Below are 17,942 nucleotides of genomic sequence, written 5' to 3' on the forward strand. Positions count from 1 at the left end.
GTGTGTGTGTGTGTGTGTGTGTGTGTGTGTGTGTGTGCTCCCTGTGTGTGTGTGTGCGCGCTCCCTGTGTGTGTGGTGTTTGACTGTTGCTGGTTGAAAAATGTTTTGAATATCTCCCTCGATACGTGTTTCAGGTGAGAGCGATATGAAATCCTTAGTCCTGAACTTGTCTTCCGTCTCTTGTGTCCTTCAGGCCCAAAAGAATGAGAGGGAGTCCATCCGACAGAAGCTGGCCCTGGGCAGCTTCTTCGACGAGGGCCCGGGGATCTACACCAGCTGCGGCAGGAGTGGCAAACCCAGTCTGTCCTCGCGGTAAGAGCGAGCCCGACCCACCCCCCCCCTTCTCTCCCACCTTGGGACACCCATGAACACACCAGGAGGCACCCATGTGACCGTGCACTCCCAAAGCGGTCGATTACTAAAGCATGGCATTCAGGGTTGTCGATTTCGTAAGAGGGCCCTGCAACCCACGTGCGCGTTGCTCCGAGTTCTTTTGTTTTTTTATACGTGTACCTTCCCATTTGGTTTGAGGAACGCGCCGCTATTGAGTAATTGTCTGTAACGTTGCAACATTTGGTACCTTTTAAGGACTGAACACATATCAGGAGGTTGGCATCCAGGTTTTCTAAAATATTTAGTGTTGCAGTGTAGGTATTTAAAGTCCCAAATGTCGCTATCGTTAAATAAACCTTTGCAAGGTTCCATCCGAACCTCCCCGGATCCACACCATGAAATCGATGGCTTCCGTTTGTAATTACTGTATGGAATAAGCTTGTTATTGATCAACGGTAGGGCGGGATCCATACTGAGCAGTCCCCAAGCAGATTGGATCAGCCCTACCACCCCGATGGATGCTATCTCCCCTGCACCCTCGACAGCTGCAGGGGAGATAGTTAGAGAACGAGGCTGTTGTTGGGTTATCTTAAGTCACCTTGGGTGGCTGATGTCCTTGAAGAACCCGGGAGTGCATCGTTTCTCTTTCGGCTCTGCCGAAGTGTACAGAAGCGTGACAATGGTGATTAGTCACAGGTTAGAATTAAGAGTTGTTTTGCTCGGTGCATGATTTATCGTGAGCGACATTCAAAGTGGTGTTTCTATCAAATGAATCACAGCGTAAGGTTTCTTGCTGTCACACAGTGAAACAAAAATGTCCTGCTTATCAAGTTATTCATCCCCCACGGTGTCACACCATGTAACCGCACACGCCTAGAACCGTAATACGGGATGCTAATGTCTCGTGGTCCCTTGACATCCTCCACAGAATTCTCAGACTCTTCTCCTTGTTAATTGGGAGTGTATTCTACCTTTGTTCTTGCACTGGTGAGCCTGTGGCCAGCGGGTGCTGCAGTCTCCATGGATGATATTATAAAGCGCTACTTTCACCGTGGTTTACTGAGCAATGAAACCGAAAGAGATCATTTGAGGAATCCCTTAATATTAGGCCCTACAAGTCTTCCTCGCACACTAGAGGGAACAACGATAATCGGTTATGGAGGTGAAGAGAGACGGGATCAGCATCGCTGGCCCCTTCTGTCTCTGACCGCCCAGATCTTTAGTAAGCTTCAGGTGGCTCTGAGGACAGGGCAGTGACTGCCTTATACGCCGAGGCCTATGTGGTGTGTTTCAAAAAGGTGTGACTTAGGGTTGTTCGAGGGAAATGTTCTGCATAACACCCGTTAGTGACATTATTAAAGGCAATTCATATTGAGCTTGAAAGGGGACAGTGGGTGAAACCAATAAACATAGTTTCAGGTTTTTTCCCCTAAACCATTTAGAGTAATTAGGGAGTTATAGGGTCACAATAAAGAGAAAGAGAAGTCTATTTTTGTATATTGTTATGTGGCAGGAATGGACTTACAGATTCCTTAATACCATAAAAGATACTTAGAGCTGTTTGCTGTGCCGTCATGTATGTCATGTTTCTGTCATGTTTGTGTCATGGATGTGTTCCGGTGTGTTGCAGGCTGCAGAGTGGGATGAACCTCCAGATCTGTTTTGTCAACGACAGCGGGAGCGACAAGGACAGTGATGCGGATGACAGCAAGACAGAGACCAGCCTGGACACGCCTCTGTCCCCCATGGTAAAGCCCCCCGCCCCCCACCCCTCTCTCTCTCTGTCTCTCTCTCTGTCTCTGACTCGCTATTCAATTCATTACAGTTAGGTTTACTTTATTATCATGAAGGATGAAACACTCTTGCATTTGACAAACATAAGTCTCTCTCTCTCTCTCCCTCCCTCTCTCTCTCTCTCTCTCTCTCCTCTCTCTCTCTCTCTCTCTCTCTCTCTCTCTCTCTCTCTCTCTCTCTCTCTCTTCCTCCCTCTCTCTCTCTCTCTCTTCCTCCCTCTCTCTCTCTCTCTCTCTCTCTCTCTCTCTCTCTCTCTCTCTCTCTCTCTAGTCCAAGCAGAGCTCGTCCTACTCGGACCGTGACACCACCGAGGAGGACTCGGAGTCCCTGGACGACATGGACTTTGTGGGTCGGCAGAAGAAGCTGCAGGCGGAGGCCAAGCTCGCCCTGGCAATGGCCAAGCCCATGGCCAAGATGCAGGTGGAGGTGGAGAAGCAGAACCGCAAGAAGTCCCCCGTGGCAGACCTGGTCAGTAGAACCAGAGCGGTCGCTGAACAGTGAAACAGCTAACTAGCGAACTACCGAACTACCAAACTACCAAACAACCAAACTAGCACACTAGCGAACTAATGAACTAGTGAACTGTGCTCTAAATCTCCAAGTCCTTCCCTTCTTCAGAGAGCTAGAGCTATCTAAAAAAACCTGGATGAAAAGGTGTGCTAAGGTTTGACCTACTGATGTGTAAGGCCCTGGCAGCTCGAAGGGACTGAGGCTGTGTGTGGACAGTGTGGACCACTCCCTCACTGCTCAAACCCCCTCGGTTTAAACGAGGACAGGAGACCCCGTTGATTCATATTTAATCTTTTTACATACGTTCCAGTGCACCTTCACCACAGCTTAGGCACACACACACACACACCATACACACACACGCAGACACACACATAAACACAACCCATATGCGCCCACATAGGCTAGCGGGGGGGGGGGGGCTTTACTTATTCAGGGCCTGTCTATAATTCATGCCAGAACACTGAGCAGTGAACTGGGTGTTTGACACGCAGCAGTGCTCAGAAGACATCTGCATCACACAGGGTCCAGAGCAAGGCTGCATCGATGAGCCCTAACCCTAACCCTGGCCGTAGATGTCCAGTACAAACTGCCCCGCAACACGGCCTTGTCGTTAAGCTGCACTGCTTTGAAAGCACAGCGCTGCCCTGGACTAGAGGGTACTCGGCAGCACAGAGTGGGGATTTCAACCGGAAACCCGGATTCCCCATCCCTCAGTGTGTACTGTGGCTACAGTCATACCCATGAGCCAGTGTGACCCTCTTTAGTGTCGAAATCGAGGCATACGTGGATGGTCTGTGTGGTGTGTGTGTGTGTGTGTGTGTGTGTGTGTGTGTGTGTGTGTGTGTGTGTGTGTGTGTGTGTGTGTGTGTGTGTGTATGTGTGTGTGTGTGTGTGTGTGTGTGTGTGTGTGTGTGTGTCGGTGGGTCGGTGGGTGGTCGAAAGCAAAGACAACTGAGAGAGAGGATGAGAGAGAACACTCACGAGTGAAGCATTCTTCCTCATTCTGCTCTCCCTCTGTGTGTACTGTGGCCGTAGCTGGCAGGCAGGCACAGTCACTCATAAAGAAGTATGACCCTCTTTAGTTCAGAAATCAGGGCGAGAGAGAGAGAGAGAGAGAGAATACTATCATATTCCTTCCTCATTCTGTAGAACTTCAGCAGTCACAGCCGCTCTTCCGCCGTGGGCGGATGAAGGCGCCTGGGAAACACTCACATCAAATGTCACTCTCTCTCTCTCTAGATCTGAACTATGCCCTAATGCACTAACATTTGATGCACGCCGTGTCATGATATACTGAGAGGCTCTGATGATCTGAAAGTGAAAGAGAGTAAAGCGGCACTACGGAAGTGCACCATTACATACACACACACACAAACAGACACAGCGAGAGAGAAAGTCCGCTTCCAATGACTGTTTGTGGTTGAGAGAGGGGAGCGCAGGGGGAAGGGATGCTGCTGACATTGCACAACTTCACGAGACGTCTGAATCAAAGGAACTTGTTAAAAAAAGTTTACAGCCCATCTACAGACCTAAATGTTATCCCTAAATGTATTCCTGGGATCTGTGTGCACACATATTCAACTCCTATTTTTGATTGAATGCCTAATCATTGTGTGTTATTTGAAACCGAGTAAACACTTCTTTAGACAATACTGCCCCCTGCTGTTGACATTGCAGAATTGCTGGGAATGGGCCTTATTTACCCAGTGGCATGTGAACTGATGTGACCTTCAGTTCCATCACCCTGCTAGCGTTGAGAACCAGGATGGTCATCAAGCGAGGCATACATGTATGTAGTTGGTGTGTGCGTGTGTGCGTGTGTGCGGGTGTGCGTGCGTGCGTGCGTGTGTGTTGCAGAGTGAGGACAACTGAGAGAGAGAGAGAGAGAGAGAGAGAGAGAGAGAGAGAGAGGGAGAGGGAGAGGGAGAGGGAGAGAGCGAGAGGGAGATAGAGAGGGAGAGAGTGAGAGGGAGAGAGAGTGAGAGGGAGAGAGAGAGCGAGAGGGAGAGAGAGAGCGAGAGAGAGGGAGAGAAAGGGAGATAGAGAGGGGAAGTAAGAGGGAGAGAATATGAGAGACCTAACTGAGAGTAAAGTGTTCTCCCTCTTTCTTGTAGTCCAGAGGTACCTCCCTCAGTGGGTGGATGCAGGTAGTCAGTGGCAACCAGGCGTGTCTGTGGAGACCCACTCGGACCCCTCTAACTAAGCCCTTGTTCGCTTCCTGTGTGTTTCCCCGCAGCTTCCTCACATGCCGCACATCAGCGAGTGTCTGATGAAGAGGAGCCTGAAGCCCGCAGACCTGAGGGACATGACCCTGGGCCAGCTGCAGGTCATCGTCAACGACCTGCACTCCCAGATAGAGAGTGTGTATTTAATTTTTCTAACTAATGAAATGTATTTTTTTAGGGTTACGGCTTAGCTCAGGAGGTAGAGCAGTAGTCTTGTAACCGAAAGGTTGCTAGTTAAATCCCCAGCTCCTCCCCAGAGTGTTGATGTGCCCCTGAGCGAGACACTTAGGCTGTCGCCTTGCATGGTTGACTCTGCCGTCGGCGTGTCAATGTGTGTATTAACCGATGTAAGTCGCTTTGGATAAAAGCGTCTGCTAAATGCCCTAATTGTAATTAACTCAGACTTTTCTAATCACTTTAATGAAACTAAAAAACATCTTAGGAACAGGGATTTGTCATTGGTGCAGTTTATTAATGTTGTCCTGTTTGTTTTCTTTCATTTCTTGGTTTACTTGTCCATGTTCCAGCCACGCATGTCTTAATAAAGAGATTAATATCAGATATAATTAAAAGCCTCCTAAGCGTGTTTTTCTTTATTTTCTGTGCAGAGTGTTTCGTCAACGCTCCAACAGGGGCTGCATGTTGGAGCAGAGTGTGTTGACCTGTGTGTCTTTCTCTCTCTGTAAGGCCTGAATGAAGAGCTGGTGCAGCTGCTGCTGATTCGAGACGAGCTGCACATGGAGCAAGACGCCATGTTGGTGGACATCGAGGACCTGACCAGGTGACGCCAGAGCTTACCGAGCACGACGTACCCGAAACCACGTTGTTTACATCCCAACGCCTCGCGGTGTCTGAATCCGTGTGGCTGAGGTTTAACCTAACTTTAACTTAACTCCACTTAACTTGAGGGTTAATGTTTAGTTTGTGTGCCGCTGTTTTCCAGGCATGCCGAGAGCCAACAGAAACACATGGCGGAGAAGACACCTTCCAAATAAAAAAAGACCCAGCCAGCCCCTCCCCTGCTCTGGGGCGGCGGGCCCCGAGCCAGACCCAGGCCCCTGCCCTCGGACCGCGGACCCCGAGCCAGACGCGGGCCCCTGCCTCAACCCTTGTACAAACCACACATGTTCCGCACCGTCATCTCTCCCTGTCCGTCCATCAGAACCTGTTCCTCCTCGTCCGATGGTTACAGCTCCCTTTGCCCTGCCCCCCTCGCCCTCCCTCTCCCTCACTCTCTCTCTCCCTCCCTCTGTCCCTCCCCCTCTCCCTCCCTCCCTCCCTCCCTCCGTCTCCCCTATGTCTGCCGTTCACTGAATGTGGCCGCACAGCACAGAGGAATGCCCACCCCCCTGCCGTCTGCTTCTGTGGTTTATCCCACCGCTTAGGGGCAAAGGAGCACTTCCTGCTACCTGGGAGATGGAGGGAGACGGATTGTGTGTTGTCATGGATACCATGCCAAGCTTTCTGTGCAGTGAACGGCCTTGCTTTGCTAAGTTTCTTTTTAACTTTCTACATTCGCCACTAAATTATAACTGTCGATTGCAACAAAAAAAATGTGGGGAAAAAAATAAAACGAATAGTAAAACATTAAGTAGAAAGTTATGAGAGAAAAAATAAACATTGTATAAAAAATATGAAAAACTAATGTCTTCAGACCATTATAAGTTGGATGGTAATTTTAAAGTATTTCAAAGTCAACCTCTTTTTATTCTGCACAAATGGTAGTTTTCAACTGAAAAAAAAATATTTGAAGGTGCTAAAAGAGTGGTAAGAAAAGATGCTTGAGTCGTAGCTTTTGGTAATATGTTCACTCTAATTGCTCTTCAACATTTTGTGAATGTTGATTTTCTGACACAAGTCATTTTAAATGAATAAGCGTGTTAATATCATTTTCATTATATTGTATTCAGAATCTTTATTTGAGGAAAGAAATGTTTATGTACAGTTATGTAAAATAAAGAATAAAACTTTGTTTCATATACGGTGTGCTCTGTGGTGAAATATGTTGTGTGTGCGTTTGACGACATTGAAACAAGGATCAGCTCTTTGTTGATCAAGACCATCAGCCATCATAGTGTGTGGGACAGTGAGACACACTGACTCACTGTGCCTCTCTCACTGTATTGGCCGCAATGTTGTTACTTATCGTTTCTCTCTTCCTTTTTCTGCCTGTAACTCTCTTCTTCTATAGATGCTTTGCTCATATTAAAAAAAACCTCAATATGCAAATAGCTTCCAGTGGAAACTCCTGTACAACTGCATCTCAGTGTTGACTTGAAAAGTGAGATTCCTTTAGGGACAGCCCTGTGTCGGTTTAGGAGTATCCTCCCCATGCATGGTCATTGCAGAAAAAGAAGAACGCTGAATTATCATCCACCTTGGGGGATTTCTTCAATGGTCTTTGTATCAGTACATGATTAGGCCACTGTTTCAAATTTCTGATGAGTTTACTAGTCAGCCCAATGAGCAAAACAAAATCAGTGTTAAAGTTACAATTCATGAATACACATGAATCAACACCTTGTCGCCTCTTCCCCCTGGGATGGGATGCAATGCACCCTTTTATTTATTCCCACCTGCCTACAAATAAAATGCAAAATGCATTGAACCTACACAAAAATAACACATGGGGATACACAAAACTGTCAAAGTAAATGTAGGGCCTAACGTAACACAAAACGATTTTCTAGCCGTTTTTTGTTTAAAAGTAAGCTATATATGATAACTCAACAGGTGTTGGGTGACTCACATAGTTGCTAGAATGATTTGAGACTCACATAATTGGGCCAATTTTTCGTTATTTTTCACTAGTTCCAAGGGCCCGAACGTGCAGTTAGCGTAACGGTGAGAGGCGGGGCCTGCGCTTTGTTGAGATCAGTGATTGGTCGACAACACAAAGAGGTCCCGCCTACCGTACGTTCCGGCCATTGGATCTCTTACTACCCTTCTCTGTCCTCCCCCGATATACACATGAGGAAATAACTTTCGTGACGCGGCCATAGGGTGGCCAAAAACTGGAAATCCCTGACAGTGTCTATAAAAACTATAACATGGCCCATCATGATACCAACTTTCTTAACACACAGCGATCTCTTCTATTCAACGTGATGGCAAAATTAACTTCGTGTAAGAAAACCAAAGCATAATTGACCTACCACTATGCAGACGCTCCTATTGCTGCTTATTAATACTTATTATTATTCGTTACTTTCTTTAGAATTGACCGTCCACGGTTTGATTTTGCTCTTGCAATTTAAGTGGTTGTAAAAGCTTCCATAGCCTACATTGGCGTGTCCGTTTTGTGCATTCACTGTGAATGATTAGTCTTAAGAATTGTTTTAATGTTTAATGATTTTAGTCATTGTATTGTTTGTCCATCTCCCCCACCCATCAGACATCGTCAGCTGGGTGCTGCTGCTGACCGCGTGTTTGCGCCTATCCGCTGGCGTGCCGGTGCCGTGCGGCAGAAAGCCCGTGAACGCCTCTCTCTGCACATCCCTCTCGTTTGACCTCCTGGAGAACATCAGGGCGCTCCTGGACGATGTGGGTACCGTGGGCACCACGGAGAGACCAGTCATATCGATGCTAAACGTTTCGGAATAGTTTACTTAAGTTTCGTCGCTCGTTCCCCGCAGGAGGGTCTGTTCAGCAATGTCAGGCAACCTGAGAGGAAGTGGGAGATGACCACCCGCACGGACACGGCGTCCGTGTGCGCGCCCCCTCTGGCACAGGTATACGAGTGTTGATATTCCCAGCTCATGTACTTAAGGAAAAAGTTATGATTTTGAAGAGTGTGTGTTGGGGAGGGGCCCTCTCTCCGCACACATTCTTCAAAACCATCACTGTGGGGTTACATTAACATTTACATTTAGGGCATTTAGCAGACACATTTATCAAAAGCGACTTACAATAAGAACATTTGTCAGAATAAAGAGAAACAATATATCACTGTCAGTAGAGCAATGATGTTCACAGAACCAAGTGCCAAGAACTCAAAAGTAGGTTAATCCATTCCCCGTATGCAACAAAGATAGCTATATGAGATGCTACACAATGCTAAAAGTGCCAGGACGTACAACATACAATGGGGTTGTACGTTAAAACATTTTTTGACTGTAAACCTTTTTCTTGCAGGGTTCAAGTTGCCTCACACCAACAAATACACCTACTCCTTTCAACGAGGTAAAACGAAACATCTAAAAACCACTATATCGGACCTACAATATTTTCAGTCGTTTGCTCGTGTGGAAGTCTTCTCGGGGGTCGTCTGATTGGGGGTCGTCTCATTGGTCTGTCTCCACAGTCTAAATGTCTGGGCAACATCGCGACGGACCTGGACCACTATGCCAAGGTCCTGCAGTCCTACCTCAACATAAACCACCAGTGGAACCCCACAAAAGAGGAAGCCATGCTCAAACCGACGATTGGGAAGATCAAGGGGCTGCGTAAGGTGGGTCCTCGGGATTCTCAGGTAGACTCTCAAAACATTTTGAGTTTCTTTCTGATCTGTTTCTCCGGTTTTTACAGCACTGCTCCCTGGACAAAATACCCGTGGACACATTCCCAGAGGTATCGTCTATATTCTTTCTTTTCATAGTGATTGCTGAGCCGCCAATACATTGAAAAAAAAACAGTTCCCATGGGTTCCCACGACTGGACGCCTCTTTATGACCACCTGCTGCTCTGTTTTCTCTTCTTCTTCTTCTTCTTCTTCTTCTTCTTCTTCTTCTTCTTCTTCTTCTTCTTCTTCTTCTTCATCTTCTTCTTCCAGGATTACTTCCCTCAGATGTGGGCAAAGGACTCGTTCAATGACAGGATGAAACTGTTTGAGGTGACGCAAGGCTTCTATATCCGGGCCATCACCATCAACCGGGCTATAGGATACATTGTTTCAGGGGACCACGATAGACAAGGCAACGATTCAAGGAAAACCCCCAGTCAGACCAACTGATTACGGCGTCGTCATGAAATAATAATGGCTAGGGTTTTTTTCATTGTATTTTATAACCGTAAAAGTAAAGCTCAGTACAGGGTAAAAGGCCTACGCATATGTTACACAGTTTAAGTAACTGTAGACCCATAGCTGTGTACTCATGTATGTCATCATTTTGGAAGTATTTATTTATTTATTTATTTGATGTTCAATCTAATTTGTTTGTCTGTATTTATATTTTTTAATAAATTATTTGTTGACATTTATTGTGTGGTACAAAGACATTATAATTAATTTATACCAATGTGCCCAAGACAAGGGAGGTCAATATCGTGTTGTGTTTAATGTATTTGATTCAGAGCCAAAGATTCAGTTCAGGGTTAGATCCCGTATGTCAGTACAGCACTTGTATAGGCATCATCAAGCAAGATGTCTACACCCCATGACCTCATTCGGAAATCACTGCAGTCATGCCCTCTGCACTTCAGGGACGCTCGGTCATACCATCTTCACTTAGAAAAGCGATTCTGGATCTACGTTGCTTATGACGGGAACGCGCTGTATGCCGACAGCGCGTTCCCGTCATAAGCAACGGGGACTTCGTGGAATATTGTAGCACACATCGTAAACTCAGTAATAGTTACTCGAATGGCCATAAAAAAATGTTAAAAGCGGGAATTAATCTATTTTTCTGCTGCATTTACCTAGTTTGAAATACATAGTTATGTCTTGCACAATATGCATGTATTGCTATGAGGGCAGATATGACAAATTCATTAAAATAATCAAATAAAATGGTTTTCTACAAACTCAGTTTGTAGAAAACCATCAACCACAACAGCAGTTCCTAGGTACCGCTGCTGTGATGAATTTCATGTGTTTTTATTGTGGCAGTTTTTGACAATTAGATAGAAGAAATCCCCAATACGCATGTATTATATATATATATATATATATATATATATATATATATATATATATAATGTTATATTATGATCTGCACCATTTCTGTCGTCTGATCTGGCTTAGTGTTTTCCATATTGTCTACAGGCAAAGCAGCAAGCTCGACAATCCATGTGACCATAGGCGTCGATTACGGGGGGGACGGGGGGGACATGTCTCCCCCACTTTCTAAAATACGAATTTTGTCCCCCCCACTTTTGCGACCGAAAAAAAAAAAAAAAAATCTCCCCACATACTCAACCGAAATCGTCGAGTCTAAATCATGCGATAGGCCCGCACGAAGACATCCTCACAAGTCACAGCATGCACAACAGCTGGCTGTGAGTGGAGCAAATGAGGGGGCGGGATTCTGATCATCAGTATCTCTCATTCAGTGCCGCGCCGCGCGAGCTCCTGTGGTTAGTCATTCCAGCAGGCCTACAACTACACTTGGCAGTTGGAAGGCAGCCTAATAGTTGTTTTACAGACGCTTTCCACACACTTCGCAGCAGCATTGAAGACGACAAGCGTCAAGAAAGTCGACTCCTCAAAAATGTACAAGGTAACTATTCCTAACAGTTCGTTTATAATGTTTCCTCCGAGCATATGCTAGCTAGGCAAGACCACGTTGTAGCTAATTGTTTGCGGTTACAGTGTTAACTAATTTGGAGTGAGCGAAAGTGAATAATATTAGCTGCTATCAGTTTTAGGGCTGGCCCGAATTATTCGAATACTCGTTCGGAAAAATAGTATTCGAAGCTTGAATCAGTATTCGGAGCTTTGTTTATTTTTTTTCCACGTGAGGTAGGCCTACGTGACGTTACCAGAGCGAGGGAGGCAAACTATACCCGACACCAAGCAGAGAAGCGAGAGAGGTGGAGGAAGAATAGGTATCTTGTTGTTTCCCTTTACTTTATAACACAACATTAGCGGGATCTCGGGAGGAAAAGTAATGCTTAGCGAAATGCTAACCTTAGCTTAGTTGTTTGTTGACTGATGACCAAAGACGGGTTAACTATTTTATGAATTGTAAAGAATCAGGAAAACAAGTATTTGAAATGGATTATGGATTATTTATTAATTATTCTGAACCACACTGAACTGTTTGATTAGCCTACTACATTATTACAACATTACCAAGAGTATTGTAATCCAAAATTAAGAATGTGGCAGCACTGAACTTGGGCCGTGTGTGTGTGTGTGTGTGTTTGTGATTTTTCTGAGATGCTGCAAAGTTGCATCCTGACAGAGTTGTGTGTATGTGTGTGTTTGTTTACAGCAACAATGTGTGCCTTACTGTTGGTGTGCTTGTCGAACGCCCCCCTACCCTTCTTCCAGTTCCTGAACCCCAAGGAAATGAAGGTTTGTTCTTTATTTCTGGCCATTGTTGGAATATTATGTTTAAAGGCCTTTACACAGTAGAAACACAAAACTCCTTTAATTTCAGAACTGTAATGTAGCCAGGGGTAGTCTTTGAACCAGCTCTCCTGGAATCGGAGAGTGCGGTTGGGCAGAGTTTGTGGCTCAATTAGCTGTGCATCTGGTTGGTATGGGGAAACTAAAATATCCTCAGGGGTATTGAGCTCTTCCTCTGTTTGGGAAGGGTTATCCTGTTGTCCCTCCTGCTGAGGCACCTCCTCCTGTAATGTAGTCAGTGACATGGATGATAATTTGGTAGTATTTCTTTAAATAGTTCCCTGAAATGTTTTATTTATGTTTTTTGTTCATAATTGCACTTAATATTTGTTGTAGTTGTAGCCCTGCCCACTTCACTATAATTGTCTGTAGTGTATGTTTTAAATTGTGCAATAGCATATATTTTTTTTTAGAAACCTCACCTGCTGCACCTCTACATTCTCAACCCCCTGTTCCTGAGCTTCTTTGTTTAGTTCTGTTCCACTCAGTTCCGGTTCCTTATGAAAATGTTAAACTTTGTTAGTAATGTTTCATGTTATAGTTTCTGAATGTTCAAGTTTTCCTTATGTGACCCTCACCTCCACAGCTCCCGGTCCCTGCACTTCTTTGTTTTGTTCTGTTGCACTTGGTTCCTTTTCCTGATGACAGATGGTTCATAAATAAAACAAACATTTATTGGCACTTGTGTTTGGTTTTTATTTAACGTTTTAGCATAGATTTGGGGTAAATCGTACTTGTTTTTTGCATAGTTTTAGGGTATATTCTGTTTTTTCTTATGAATAGTATGGATAATCATATAGGGACATCTAGTGGTAAATCCGCAGATTTCAAACGTGTGAAAAACGCAATTTGGTATCTAGTCGTTTGATTTGTCGACTGTCAGCCACTGTAGAAACATGGCGTTGTAAAATGACATGAGTCTGCATTCCCATGGTGGCGCATACAGATCGAACATTGTGAAATGAGAGAACGTGAACTTGGAAGGCTAGCTTTTATGACTTCTAATACTTGCGAAGGCTAACGCAATATCATGGAATTAACTTGAGATATATATTCAACAGGAACACTAGAAACAATCGCTACTGTACAAAAGGTATTCCACGTGACTCAACCAATAAAAGTGGAAGACAAATTTGTAGTAGGCAAAGCATAGACTAGCTAAAGCCGGTATGTAGCTAACTGCAGTGTAACTGCTAGCTGACCGTTATCGTTAGCAGTAGATGAGAACTAGCAGTTAACCGAGTTAATATCAAACATCGTAAAACAAGTTGATTTGTAGATTTCTCTAAACTTACAGCGCATTTTTGCTTGCTGAAAAAGGATCTTATATCGCTTCCCGCTTTTCTCTTAGACATTATGGATCCACTTGAATAGCCTTATAATAGCGAATGTTTGTTGTTTTTATATCATCGCGAGGGGGAGGGGGCAGGCGGCTACGTGGGCTGTCTGTACACACAGCGTTATAATAAAGAAGTTTCAAGACAGCCAGCCAAAATTGAAATTTTTATTCAGAAAATAGGCGGTCCTTTTGCTTCCTGTAAAAAGCATGTTTGTGACACTGGATAACGTGGAATATGGATACATCAACTAGCCTGCATGTGGAGGGCCACATAAGGTAAGAAATTGGTTTACGTAAACTTTGCTGCTGGTTTTGTTTGCTCGTGATGACCTGGCTAGGTTACCCACGCCACGGTCCTAAGCGATTGTGATCATCTGATTCTGGTTGGTGCTCAAGATATAGATTGCAGCTAGTAGCAGCTACACACGGTTCGATTGCTATGCCAATGTGGTTAGAGTTGTTTTGTCTGATTGAAATATTTGACATTGGACTTGGAGCCAGTGGTAGGCTCAGGCCTATCCTGACATAAATATCGTATAACCTGCTGTGTGATTATCTAAACTCTAGGGGATTTTATTTGCGGGCAATTTGCTCATGATGTAACGAGTGAAGTGTGAATTGGTCCTTCGCGAGTGTTCACTGGTGGTCAGGATTTGGCAGATCATGCAATTCTCCTCTGGGTGCTTGTTTTTTTAATTTTTTAAAGCAGCATAACATTATGCGACCAGCAACCCTTGCTCTTCTTCAAAAGGCTGATGCTCAGTAGTACCTCGTTTCATTTCGTAGCCTACCCCCTTTACAGTCTGCAATTGATTGTCTGGTAAACTTTGTTGATGTCAAGATAAGTGTTAAATTGCCAACACTTTTCTTTGTCCTGTGTGTATTAGTATTACATATCCGAAATCCCGAGCGCCAATACCCTGGTGTTTCCAACGTCGTTTTGCAAAACAAGCCAAAACACAAACTGGTTTTTCAACACCTGACAATACACTGCAGAGCATATTTTAATGCAGCGTTGAATGGATGAATAGCTTACATAAGGGTACCCACCACTTTTCAAACCACACTCAAGCTTATGGTTATTGTCCCCACCACTTCTAAAAACAAACTGACGCCCTTGCATGTGACATAAGATATTCAAAGTTTATTAATATAAAAAGCATGTATACAGTTTGTTCAATGGAAGATCACGTGAGGAGTCCGTACAGTTGTCTTCAGGGCTAACCGTTAGCAGAATAGACAAGTAGCCGCACTGTTCATTTAAGAATAAAACAGTTGTAAGTTAACAATGGCATGTAGAACCTGATAATGTAATCAATTCACGATAATGCAATAACCCCAATAATGTAATAAAAATCTTGAAATAACTTGAGTCCATTGAAAATGTAATAAAACCTGATAATCTAATAACTTCCTGATAATGTAATAAAGTGTTACAGTAACACATTTTGCAGAACCTGATAATGTAACAATTCCCCAATATTGTAATAATTTAACATCAGACCACCCATTACTAAGTTTGTGATACTGTGAAGGCAACACTAGGTCTAGTGCCACCAACAGGTCAAAGTTGGGCATTCATCAATGTTACTAACTTTTGACCCTTTCATCCGTTTTTCACAAACAATGTATCAATGGAACCCTTGGGCCAAGCCAAGTTCCATCTTTCATTTTATCAAAAACATTTAAAAGGTCTCTCGTCACAAATTGTGTCTAATCTTCTTGAAACAAACAGGAAGTAGGCCCATTTCTCAGCAACCCTTTAATATATCTTAACCAAACCTGGTAGGTATACTCATGGCATCATCCTGGGGACATCCAAAACATATGGTGACCTTTGACCTCTAGGGGAGCACACGTTCTGTCCAATCTTCATGAAACCTGGCATATGATCTTCAGACCAAGCTGAACAAATGTGTCAACAGCTTTTTCAAATTCAAAACCATTTGGCTGTGACAGCCATGATGATCTTGAGTGCAATATCACTAGAATGCAATGGCGCAAGTTCTTCAAATTTGGTATGAGTGTTTGTAGGGACTGTACGTTCACTAAAGCAAAAGCTATAAAGCGGTTCAAGCGATAAACGCCCATTCACTTTCTATTAGACATGCGCGATAAAGCGAATGTAATTCCTCTGCATTCGATTTCTAGTTGTTATTATTATTACTACTATTATTGCCTTTAATCATTTCATTTATTCTGCAATTGTAGGGTATGGCAGCTTTTAGTAAAAGGGTCAGAAAGTAGACACATTTACCTGATGAAAGTATGATTATTATTTTCACAAAGATTCATGTAAAATCTTTGAGCATCCTGGTGTTAAACTTAAACTCTTATTACCATTAAACCTGCTTAGAACCTTAGAATGTCATAGTGACATTGGCCAATGCCGTGGTAGCAGGACAGTGATTACTAAGATCCAAGGATAAGCTGTGTAGGCAACCAACAGATTTGCTTTACTCTTTACCTATACCCTGGTGTAACGACATATTCGTGTCTAATGGCATATTCATGTGTTCAACTATTGAATAATTTACTTGTACAGTAAAGGTATAGTCAATTATGGTGTATTTGCGCCACCTACTGGCGAGAGTTAGCGCCACTCCTTCTTTAGGATTTTATTTTGATATATTCAGCAACAGGAAGTTGGGTAAACAGTTCATTCCCAAAGACCGTTGGGTAAAGAAACCACATCGAGATAAACTCCTGTAAACTCCTGTTAACGTTCTCGCCTTGGAAGGCTTTTGCTTGTAAGTTGATGAAAACCAGTAGTATTAATGAAAGTTCATAACAGGATAATTAAGTTGTAACATTTCATGTTTATTGGACCACTTATACTTTCGTTTTATAAGTAAGCTACATGAAACAAAGGCCTAGCCACGTTAAGACCATAGACCTAAACAGCGTGGTTGTAATGCAGCGAGAGTAATATCAATGTTTGTATTCTTTCTGTGTTCTTCTAGTTTTACCACACACACACATAATTCACAACTAACTTCACTAAAGAGAAGAAATCCAGCCCAAGGTGTCGTCTGTTTATTGAAGAAAAGTTAAATGGTTTAGCTGCCCGTCTTGTTACGGCTACAAGGACGGAACAGTAAAAAAGCAACCCGACATCGGTGGAACCACGAGGAGCCAGTCGACAGTTCATCCCGCTTGCCATCACTTCATCTGGTCACGCAAGGCCCGCACCAGCGCTGGAAGATGGAAGCAAACGCAACTGAAGACAGCCCAGGTACTCTCGGTAGCTTGGAAACAAGATCATGTGCCTCCATACAGTCAAGTCGAACATCAGCTAGCATGGCTGTCGCCGCTGCACGTGCTAAAGCAGAAGCAGCGCAGGCTCGTGCCAGTTATGTAAAGAAAGAGACTGAAATGATGCTTGAAAAGGCTAAGATTGAATGTGAGCTTAACAATTTAAGACATGAAATGGAAGTTGCAGCTGCCATAGCAGAAGCAGATGCACTTGAGGCAGCCACACAAGGGTCTGAAAAAAGTGAAAGACATTTAGTCATGATTGACACCAAAGAAAGGACAAGACAATATGTCGAGCAACAACAACAGGCTGCTGCTGAAATTGAAATGGCGAATGCCTACCATGTAGAGCCTATCGTGCACACAATGAAACCAGCCTCTCCATCAAGGCAGCGCCTCACTGCCACCACTAGAGAAACTCTCTTGCCAGAAATTGAAAACAATCAGACAAAACCAATCCCACGTCCACGGCTCGCTAAAACTCCACAAAATCAGACTCAATTCCAACCTGTCTTCAGGCCAGAGAAATTCTCAACCAGCAGCACAATTCCACCACGGCCACCAGATGGCAGCAAAGACACTTATGACATGGCCAAATTTCTTGCAAAAAGAGATCTCCTCACATCAGGCCTTACACAATTTGATGACACTCCAGAAAATTACCGGGCCTGGAAATCATCCTTCATTTCAGCCATTGAAGGACTAGATTTAAGACCAAATGAGGAATTAGACATGCTAGCGAAATGGCTTGGGCCTGAGTCAGCAAAACACGTGAGACGACTGCGTGCAGTACACATCGGCCACCCATCACGCGGTTTGCATGATGCATGGGAGAGACTAGAGGAGTCTTTTGGGTCACCTGAAATGATTGAAAAGTCCCTTTTTGACAAGTTGACAAACTTTCCAAAGCTGAACGGCAAGGACCCAGTGAGACTTAGAGAGCTTAGCGATCTCTTACAAGAAATCAATGCTGCCAAAGAGGATGGTCTCTTACCTGGGTTGAGCTATCTAGATACAGCACGGGGAATTGCTCCAATCATTGACAAACTGCCTCACAATATCCAAGAGAAATGGATCGGCCATGGCTTTAGATACAAAACAAAAAATAAGGTCACCTTTCCACCATTCATCGTCCTGTGCGAATTCATCTGCAATGAAGCACGAGCACGCAATGACCCAGGGTTCAGACTGT

General features: G+C 44.2%; 2 protein-coding genes across 2 annotated transcripts in view; both read left to right on the forward strand.

Annotated features, from left to right (window-relative positions):
- The window catches only part of schip1 (schwannomin interacting protein 1), an 11,639-nt gene extending 4,897 nt beyond the window's left edge, over positions 1–6,742 (forward strand). Inside the window, exons 2-7 of the mRNA XM_079733884.1 lie at positions 194–312; positions 1,964–2,081; positions 2,398–2,595; positions 4,877–5,000; positions 5,553–5,646; positions 5,809–6,742. Coding sequence (XP_079590010.1) covers positions 194–312; positions 1,964–2,081; positions 2,398–2,595; positions 4,877–5,000; positions 5,553–5,646; positions 5,809–5,860 — 705 coding nt within the window. The 3' untranslated portion in view covers positions 5,861–6,742. The remainder of the gene's footprint in view (positions 1–193; positions 313–1,963; positions 2,082–2,397; positions 2,596–4,876; positions 5,001–5,552; positions 5,647–5,808) is intronic.
- Positions 6,743–7,972: 1,230 nt separating this feature from the next.
- il12a (interleukin 12a) lies at positions 7,973–9,816 on the forward strand (the record flags this gene model as incomplete). Its single annotated transcript, XM_079732923.1, has 6 exons — positions 7,973–7,991; positions 8,260–8,408; positions 8,501–8,596; positions 9,000–9,047; positions 9,169–9,315; positions 9,637–9,816. The coding sequence occupies 6 exons, from the start codon at positions 7,973–7,975 to the stop codon at positions 9,814–9,816; spliced, it is 639 nt and encodes a 212-aa protein (XP_079589049.1).
- Positions 9,817–17,942: the final 8,126 nt, after the last annotated feature.

The sequence above is a fragment of the Pollachius pollachius genome (genome assembly GCF_949987615.1).
Source record: "Pollachius pollachius genome assembly, chromosome: 3".
Taxonomy (NCBI): domain Eukaryota; kingdom Metazoa; phylum Chordata; class Actinopteri; order Gadiformes; family Gadidae; genus Pollachius; species Pollachius pollachius.